At 41.0% G+C, this 10,425-nt stretch overlaps 1 protein-coding gene across 3 annotated transcripts; it reads right to left on the reverse strand.

Moving 5' to 3' along the window:
- Positions 1-667: 667 nt before the first annotated feature.
- LOC308074376 (platelet-activating factor receptor-like) lies at positions 668-3,710 on the reverse strand. 3 transcript variants are annotated; one of them, XM_080413808.1, is made up of 2 exons: positions 3,608-3,710; positions 668-2,402 (listed from the first exon to the last, which is right to left on the reverse strand). In XM_080413808.1, the coding sequence occupies exon 2, from the start codon at positions 2,394-2,396 to the stop codon at positions 1,230-1,232; it is 1,167 nt and encodes a 388-aa protein (XP_080269934.1). In that variant the 5' UTR covers positions 2,397-2,402; positions 3,608-3,710; the 3' UTR covers positions 668-1,229. The 3 variants fall into 3 exon arrangements, with proteins under 3 accessions (XP_080269934.1, XP_080269935.1, XP_080269933.1); XM_080413809.1 differs by having other exon boundaries at positions 668-2,398; positions 3,608-3,705; XM_080413807.1 differs by lacking the exon at positions 3,608-3,710 and adding an exon at positions 3,474-3,490.
- Positions 3,711-10,425: the final 6,715 nt, after the last annotated feature.

The following is a 10,425-nucleotide window of genomic DNA, read 5'->3' on the forward strand; positions in this document are numbered from 1 at the left end:
TACGGCAATCGGACGCGTTGATCATGATTTGACCGGAGCACTCCAGCAAACTTTGGAAGCCAATCAGGATGGAATATGAAAAATCGGACATAAATCTGTAGGAGTAATGTTAAAATATGTGTTTTGCAAAGATCGGCCTCCTGGTGCCGCTATAGACCACAGCCTGATGTGACAAAATTGGGGCAGAGGTTCTGCTCTGGCCTCCAGGAGTGTGTGTGCACAGTTTCACGCCAATCGATCCAACGGTGCCGGACATTAGCTGTACACAAACGGACGGACGGACGGACGGACGGACGGACGGACGGACGGAAGGACGAAAGGACGAAAGCACGAAAGCACGAAAGCACGGACGGACAGGGGCAAAAACTTAGTCTTGGCCACGCCTTCGGCCTGGCGGAAACAATAACTCTGGACTTTATAGTGTCATGGCCTCAATTGGTTGTAACTTGTGTTATTGCTATTCAAATTTTTATGTGACATGGTAATTCAGTAGGTAGGCTAGAGATTAGATTCAATATCCTTTGATTTATTTGCAGAAAATGTGAATGCTCTTTAAACTTTCTTTCCACCTCCTGTTACACAAAGCAAAGGACATGAGTGAGAAACGGGTGCAAACGAAACCATTACTCCCTATTAAAGGTCAAGCACAGTAGACAGTACAGTTGCATGCAGACATAAATATATTGTTTTTAATTATAAATAAAAACAGCATTTAGCCCCTTTGGATATTCACCACATAATAAAAAATACACTTGGCACAAAAACAAAATGATAATCAGAAATAAAAACACAAAGTAAACACCAGTAAAGTACTGGATCCTGAACTGGGAGCATCATAATGACAACACTTTGCTCATAGAGCCACAGTCGAGCAGAGCCAACCTGATTCAGGTATGATGTTAAAATGGTTGTGTTCAGACATCAGGTTAGAGATGGTTAAGTTTAGGTATGGTTTTGCTGTGGTTCAGGTCAGGGTAAGTGTCTGAGACAGTGGTTAGACACTGAGCTTGTAGAAATTGGATACCAGTTCAGGAGTGACAACCTCCATCCAAATATTGTATTTCTATTGGCAAATGTTCAGTGTTCTTAAAGAAGTGGCCAAATGACAGAAGGAAGGCAGAACCTTTCTCACGTACACATGTGGCCAAAAATCCCTGTATAGAGTTAATAAATTAGATAATATACATCTCTTATTTACATTATTTTCAACATTTCAAGTCTCTCTCTCTCTAGTCCTCTACCTCCAGTGGCTCATTTGACCGTCTCTCACTCTGGTGCTTGCTCGCCATGCTAATCTGAGTGATGGCCGTGTGTGAGCAAGACTCTCTATTTATTACTCTTTTGAAGTGGGCCACAATGAAGTTTCTGAACTTCCCTGTGGCAAAACAATAAACTACAGGATCCAGAATGCAGTTGAGCCCCATAAGTAGCAGGGTGATCTGATGGGCATCATTGAGAGCCTGACGAGTCTGCAGGTCCCAGGACGTGCTGCCCCAGCCTTCCCCGATCTCCAGAACTGCTAATGTCCAGGGGCCTTGAATTATATGATGGGGCAGGAAGCACACGACAAACACTCCCACAACTGCACCCAACATCTGAAGAGCCTTGTGTTTCACTCCTCTGGGCTTAGTGGCAGAGGATGCAGAACTGTGTCTTTGCATAGGTGATTTTGTCAGCAAGGCGCGGGCAATAAGGAGGTTACAAACCACTACCAGGAGAAAGACCACAAAGAACATGCCAATGATGGCAAAATGTGTGGCTGCCACAACTCGCTTCTCCGAGTCACTTTCCCCATGGTATCCCTCAAAACATCGTGACACGTTCCTCTCATCTACATGGACTGCTGGTGACAACAGGAATGGAATGGCCATTGATAATGTTGCCACCCAAATAGTGATGGTAACAGCAACACCACGGCGCCAGTTGTCAGACTTAGCTGCATCCAGAGGCTGTGTGATCGCCCAGTACCGGTTGACACTGATGGCTACAAGGAACAGGATGGAGCAGTAGGTGTTGATGAAGAACATCGAGCCAGTCAGTCTGCACAGGAAGTCAGAGTAGACCCAGTCACCATGGCGACTGTAGTAGCCAATCCAAAATGGGAGGGCACATACGAACAGGAAATCCGCAACAGACAAGTTGGTCATGTAGATACGGATCTCTCGCATGGCTTTAGCCCCACGGAGACGGTGCAGGACAAAAAGGACATAGCAGTTAGCGAAGAACCCCAAGACGAGGATGATGCCATAACCTGCTGACAGGAGCATGTAACGGAACTCGGAATCCAGGAAGGGTCCGTTGGTGGCAGCTGGAGAAACCATCGAGGAATTTTCTGTTGGGGACTCCGATGTCTCCATTGTGGGTTCTGTAGACAGGTGTTCCGTTAAGGGCAACATTTCTGTCTGTAAAATTACAACAGACAATATTTCAGTCAGGACAACTCACAAATTGAATTAAAATATTTAATGAATATTAAATTAAGAATACATTTATTTGGTTTGGCGATGAATGGATCTGCTTTTAGGTACTCTGAGGAGCACACTACAGCTCCCTTTCCAAATAAGAGCCCTTCTGAATCCCCCCATAGTACAGAAAAGCAGATCCAAACCAACAGGTGGTGGTGAGCAGCAATTCCTAGAAGGGCAGCAGCAGCAGCATGAGACAACACAGCAAACATTCCAATGAGTAATGACATTTTCAGAATTAGAAAATCGGACACATTAACCCTAGTGTCCCTCCTATATCTGGGGCAAACATTCGCCAAAATAGCCAATCTACAAGCTCACATCACACCATCATGCAGTGTGAGCTTGTAGATCAGCTATTTTTGGTGAACAGATTTGCTCTTTTACATGAGTATGTGTGAATGCCCTTACATAATATGCTTCTTATGACAGAATTCACATGGTAAAACATGTGTCCTACATACCTAAAATGAAAAGGAAAGCTCAACCCTCTGTTTACAGTAAGCTCAGTGTAGCTAAAGTAAATTGTGAAACTGCAGCCCAACCCTCAGATTATTGTCCGCTATGATGCACTTTGAATAACTTACTGTAAATGTGTCACAAATATCTCAAAGTATATGAGGCAAAATATCACTATGATGACTGTTAGATTTGAATCAGTGTGGGGAAGAATATAATGGGACAGGAAAGATTACAAATCATGCTGTTTATTGTAATCTCATTGAATACTTCACTGATTAGATATGATTGTTGTGTGATTTTCTGGTTTACGTTTGGATTACTTTGCTCCAAATCCATCGTGTGTGTGTGTGTGTGTGTGTGTGTGTGTGTGTGTGTGTGTGTGTGTGTGTGTGTGTGTGTGTGTGTGTGTGTGTGTGTGTGTGTGTGTGTGTGTGTGTGTGTGTGTTCATCACTAATCCTATTGTTAGACAAACAATATGGTGCTACAAAGTCCACAGTCATTTAAAATCCCCATCTTTACAAATCATACCAGCTATCAAAACTTACCTGCAACATTTTCTCAATATTCTCTATGGCTGTCCACCTGGAACATAGCCAGAATACGACATGGTATATCTCTTACAGTCGAGCAGCACAGGATTAAATGGACAGCAAAGACAGCAAACATTAGTCCTACTTACAGAAGAGAACGGTTGAAATCCAACTTTTGTTGTAGTGACACAGAATTATGAGCACTGAGCAGTTCAGGAATCAGGATAAGATATGTCCAAATGTCTTCAGGTTGACAACTTCAAGCATTATGAGGCAGACAAAAAGGAAATGTATTTTTTCTTTGCGTGACACTTCTACACCCCCAATACCACATCATCTCTATTAATTCTCCTCTCTAAAGTTGTCACCAGTTATTTTATTGTCAACGCATGGACTTGTAGATCAGCTATTTTCAAATAGCCTGAGTATAAAATAGGGTTACTGTGGTTAAACTGTTCCTCATTTTGCAGGGGACCCCCTGGAACCCCCTCAAGGACCCCTGTGGTTCCCCAGACCCCAATTTGAGAACCACTGGGCTAGGCTATTGTGACAGAATGCTTTTAAAATATAAGTTTACCTCAGTGTTTATTCTCGAACAAAGCAAACCCTATAAAATTGTAGGCCTGCTTGTCTTTAAATCTATTCTACAACTAGGCCTATTAGTTGATACATTATCACATATCAATATCAGCTAGCATACCTAATCCCTGGCTCAAACTACTAAACATCCTTGCACATTTAAATTCATTAAGGTGGACTTACCCAAAGCACTTCACACAGTTCACACAGTGTGTAACAAGTTGAGGTGGGTGCAAGTTGAGGTGTGCTGTGGGAACTACGCGTCACAAGTAGAGGTGGTTCTTATGCAGTGTTGCCAGATTTTGCAAGAGAAACAAGCGGACAGATTTGTAAAAACAAGCCCAAAAGAATCGGCTAGGCTAAGTTTTTCCACTTTACATTGGCTATTTGAAAAAAGCAGATCTACAAGCTCACTTCGTGTTGCATCACGACGCATTGTGAGCTTGTAGATGTGCTATTTAAAAAAAATTGAAATGTTTAGAAAATCTTTAAAACAATAAACACAAATCTTGTACATTCTTGATAGATTTAAAATATTTTCAAATGGGGTTCCGCGGACAAATACATGAATCTGGGGGTCCTTGACATGAAAAAACAACATTAGAAAATAAGCCCAAATAAGCTCTTCAGAAACAATCGCAAAAAAACGCAACCTGCAACTACCAGGTTGTCCCCCCCCCCTCCCAGTGAGTTGTGGCGTTCTGCAAGGAAGTATACTAGGACCTTTACTGTTCCTGATATATGTGACCGATCTGTCATCAGCTTGCGACTGCAACCTGTTCCTGTTCGCAGATGACTCGGCTCTGCTGGTCTCAGACAGGGACAGGCTGCAGGTTGAAAAATCTCTCAGCTCTGAACTCGATACGATCCGCATCTGGCTCTCTGACAACAAACTATCATTACACCTGGGTAAAATCGAATCCATTCTCTTTGGGTCTAGTGTTAACCTTAACAAGGCTGAGAGCTTCACAATCAAAGCGGGTGACGATGTTATCACAAGAAAGGAGGAAATTACCTACCTGGGTTCCATCTTGGAGGCAAACCTCTCCGGTGATAAGATGGCAGAAAGAGTCATCAAAAAGGTCAATCAAATAACACATTTTCTGTATAGGATCAACTTTCTATTCAGTAAAAATACCCCGAAGATTCTCGCAGGGGCCCTCATCCAAGGTCATTTCAACTATGCATGCTTCTCATGGTATCACAACACCACTAAGGCCTTAAAAACAAGGCTCCAGACATCGCAAAACAAACTGGTAAGGCTACTTCTTGGCCTCAATCATACAACCCATCTAACCCCTGCTCACTTTGCTAGGGTTGGATGGCTCAGGGTTAAGGACAGAGTATGGCAACTTGCTATGGGCCTGGTCTACAAGATTCGACACAACATTGGGATCCCCCTGTATTTGTCAAAATACTTCCAAAACGTTAATGAAGTCCACGATCATAACACCAGAGGCAGCTCCACTGATCATGTTCAACCCAGATTTGGCACAAACAAGGGAATGAACTCTTTCTCATGCTATACAACAAAAATGTGGAATGCCCTATCCTATCTAAAGGAGTAAAGGAGTGTAAAACCCTACTCACTTTCAAAACTGCCCTAAAGAATGACCTTCAGGAGGCTGCAATTCCAAACTGGCCCCTGTCAAAGTCTTAACCTACCCCCCCCCCCCTCCTCCTAAAACTGTCTATTGTACACATTTTTTGTTTTTCATACCAGTAACCTGTAAGCTGATTGTACTACATTCTGCATAGTAGTGTATATTTGTATGTCTTCTTAAATGTCATCGTGATTTGAGTGCACGGGGATCTCATTTTAAATAAGCCAAGTGCTTTTATGAGCGATCCAGTTTAGAGGACCTTGTATAGTGAATTGTACTTCCATGTACTGTTTCCATGTCTTTCTAAATAAAGTATTCAATCAATCAATCAATCAATCAATCAATCAATCAATATAAACACAAGCGACTTTACATAAAAACAAGTCGCTTGTAATAAGCAGACATGGCAACCCCGGTGCTGTGGGAACGGCGCCATTTACAGTGTTAAACTGTACACTTGAGGTGTGAGCATAGAGTTAAGGGTGTGAGACGTTATGGAAAGCCCATGATGATGCAACACTTCCTGCAGTGTTTCCTCCAGCCCCGGGTTGTAGCCTACTGCTTCTCCACATCAATAAAATAGATCATATGTCACACTTATTTTCAAGATTTCGCAATCTTGCAAATTCCCTTGCTGCATGTTGCAGAAATGTATACCCTGCCCTGAAGTACAGCCTGTGAAGACTATGGTAACCACTTAAAGTGACACTATGTAACTTTTGTTTAATGAATAAAATCTAATTTCTTACAATCTGTATGATAGAGTATGTCAATACAATATTATACAACTGGGGTGTTTGTATTTAGTCTCCCTGCTCTTCTTTTGAGACATTTAGATGGTGTCAAAGGTCATGTCTCACCTAAACACAGGAAATTACACGAATATTGACATGAAGGTCAATATTCAATTTATCCCCATGAGCAAGCAGGCAGGCTCTATTAGCTCAATGGTAAAAAAGTTTCAGCACTTAATTGCCCAGGAAAACGGGTTCAAATCCGGGGTAGTAGACTATAAGGAACAGAAATAAAAATGTCATGTCCAAAATAGGGATGCCAGGTTAAAAGTGGCTAAACAATTACAGGGGATAGGCTCATTTCTTGGCTGTGTGTGTGTGTGTGTGTGTGTGTGTGTGTGTGTGTGTGTGTGTGTGTGTGTGTGTGTGTGTGTGTGTGTGTGTGTGTGTGTGTGTGTGTGTGTGTGTGTGTGTGTGTGTGTGTGTGTGTGTGTGTGCGCGCGCGCGTAGGTAATAAAGTGTTAAATAGCTCTAGACTATATCCCACAGTAATTGCTATTGAATGTTTGTTCAGTAACAGGGGTCTACCTGTCTCTCCAGGTCTTTAGTAAACAGAAAATACAATTTCAGGTCAGGGTACAAATTACATCCAATAAGGAGAGAGAACTCACAGGGTACTGGATAAACAGGTGAAATTGGAAGACACTATTGGAGCTGGAACACTATACATTTTAAGCTGATAAATGGGTTCTATCTTCTGTCTAGATGAAATTTGCATTCCAACTGAAAATGTATTTTCTGTTTATTAAAGAGCTGGCGACAAGCCCCCTGTTACTGAACAAACACTCAATAGCAATGATTAGCTCATATAGAGCTTTTGCTTTTTAACAATACATTTTTGTTTTAGCCAAGGAATATCACTATACATTAGAGCACATTTAATAACGAAATCATCATTAAACAACAGGTACACAATGGAATGCTGCTCTAGTTCAAAGCACTGGAGTTTTCACTACAGGTAGCACACTAACATGCATTCTCAATTAACACTTGATCTTTACCATCCTTATTCAGGGGCTGACACTTTGGTGACTATAGATCTGCTAAGATCTACGGAGTATAACTAAGGTTTAATTGGTTAAGCTGGTCTCTCATGAACAATATAAAATAAGAGATGAAAATCTGAAAAAACAGAACCCTATGCATATAGATTACAAAATAAACTTAACCTACAGCTTAATAAACATGAACAGTTCCTCACTGGAGTCACTCACGCATACAATCACACAGGATAACATGTAACATATCTGATCTGTCTGGTGCTGGCCATGCGCATGTATGTGCACGTGTGTGTGCTTCCTCGATCATCCATGAGTGAATAAGGCGGTTCTAGCTCATATAATGTCCAGGCAAGCCCCCTGTTGTTGGCCAAACAGTGTAGGAATACATTTTCAACACTTGGGGGCAGCAATGCTATATAATAAAACAAAATGCATGGTTTTTACTAGGTCTCCAAATTTAAATCCCTTTACTGGTATTTATACTCTGAAAGGTGAACTAATTTAGCTGGTCACTTCTTATAAGTACCTGGGCATTTGGCTAGATGCCAAGCTCTCATTTAAGGTTCATATCGAGAACCTAATCAAAAAACTAAGAGGACAAATAGGTTTCCTTTATAGAAACAGGTCAGGACAGAGCAGTAAACAAGGAAAGACTGCTTTCATGTATTATGCTCCACACAAATGGAACAAACTTCAGGATACTCTGAAACTGGTGCGATTGGTCTCAATTGAGACATTTAGGGTGCTTCTCGAGGACACACCACATAAATGATTGTACCTGCTTCATGTAACTCTATGCTTATTTGCATCTGTGACACTGTAATATGACTCAAATGTTTGTTATTGTTTTTCATTATGTATGTATTGTATTTTATATGCTGTCATCAGGGCGTCCTTGAAAAAGAGAGCTTGCTCTCAACGGGCTTCCCTGAATAAATAACGGAAAAAGAAAGAAAGATGTCAATATGTTTGTTAGTTTTTTACCCCAGTTTTAGACTCAGCATAGCTTGATTGATTGATTGATTGACTGATGTACTTTATTTAGTAAGACATGATAACAACAGTAGCCTACATGGAAGTACAAGTACAAATTCACAATACAAGGTCTACTAAACTGGAAGACTCATTAAGCACTGAGCTTGTTTAAGATGAGATCCCCATGCACACAAATCATGATGACATATAAGAGACAGACAGATATAAACACTACTATACAGAACGTCATACAATCAGCTTACAGGTTACTGGTATGAAGAGTGAAAAATATGTACAAGAGAAGAAAAAAATCACACCCAGTGTGAAATTAGCGGTGTATATCGCAGTGATGGAAGCTCACTTCAAAAAAATAATAGTATTTTTTTTTAAAGTGCGTGGTGCTATTTATAGGTTATGAATTTCATCATGCGTCTCGCTAGCCAATCACAGTACTGAGCAAAGGGTCTGAATACTGCCAATCACAGTACAGGTTATGAAAATTAAAAAAAAATGCAGGATAAGAATCCAGATTTGTTTTGGATGTCTGAATGTTATATGTTAAGTTGGCTGTTCAATGGAACAGGTTCAAGGAAGTTTTTGTTTTAGGAAAATTCATAGAGAAAGCATGGCAGTTGAGGTGGAGGACGATGTACCCGTAACCCACAGCTTGGACAGTCAAAATGTTTATGTATTCTGTTTGTGGTGTATCTTGGTGTATGTACATTGTGTGAGTGTCTTATAAGCCTGTGCGGGCTGGGCATCATGTGGTGCAGGACACTATAATAAAAATCTATCTATCTATCTATGAATTTCATCATGCGTCTCGCTAGCCAATCACAGTACTGAGCAAAGGGTATGAATACTTATCAGCCAATCACAGTACAGCGACCCCAACCCCACTTATAGGAGCGGCTACACCGCTCAAAAATGGGGAGGGGGGGTTGGGGGGGTAGGTTAAGACTTAGACAGGCGCCATTTTTGAATTGCAGCCTCCTGAAGGTGTATCTTTAGGGCAGTTTTGAAAGTGAGTAGGGTTTTACACTCATTTACTCCTTTTGGTAGGGCATTCCACATTTTTAGTTGAATAGCATGAGAACGAGTTCATTCCCTTTGTTGAGCCAAATCTGGGTTGAACATGATTCGTGGAGCTGCCTCTGGTGTTATGATCGTGGACTTCATTAACGTTTTGGAGCTTCAGAGGACTCAGGGGACTCATATAGAAGTAAATCATAAAATGCAGAGATTATGTTTTCATAACAATCCTTTAGGATTAGAATAGCCTTCTCTAATATCGAGTGAGGAGGTAGAGACTCTCACTACCATCTTACATATAAAATTTAATATAAGCTAAAGATGTTAAACAATGATACTAACTGGAGCTGACTAGACCTGCTGTGCATTGATGCACACAGGATAAATCAGTCATCCCCACACACATACTACAGGGGAGAAACAGGATTTTAGTTTTTTTGTTTTGTCATGTGGCCATATACCACAAAGGCATGGCAAGAAGTATCTGGTCGTTTGGAAAACCTGGATGTCTGTCTGTCACATGTCACATTGGTGCATTGCCTGGAAAGATGGCAGCCAAATGGCCCGGTTGGGGGCCACTTCATTTCAACAAAAGCATGGCAAGCTGTGTGTGGTCGTAAAGAAATAAAGAGAACTTTGTCCGTCTTTTGAGCCTTTCATGGAAACGTTAATTAAAGGGACAGCAATGTGTGCAAGTAGATCGGAATGACTATCTACTTAATATCTTCAATAGGCTATATCCATTAGGATTTAAAAGGGCATTGCTTTCCCTTTCAATTTCATCCATTGCTAGTTGATTTTTTATTCCAAAATGTAAAACAAGTGTTACATTTCAGAAGTAGTCCTAGCCTAAATTAACCCATGGCACAAAAGTAGCCAGCCTATTAGGCTAGCTATTTATAGATTAGATTAGATTAGATTAGATTAGATTAGATTAGATTAGATGTCTTTATTATCCACAAGGGAAATTTGTTTTGCTCGG

Source organism: Gymnoscopelus braueri, assembly GCF_963280865.1.
Source record: "Gymnoscopelus braueri genome assembly, chromosome: 19".
Taxonomy (NCBI): Eukaryota; Metazoa; Chordata; class Actinopteri; order Myctophiformes; family Myctophidae; genus Gymnoscopelus; species Gymnoscopelus braueri.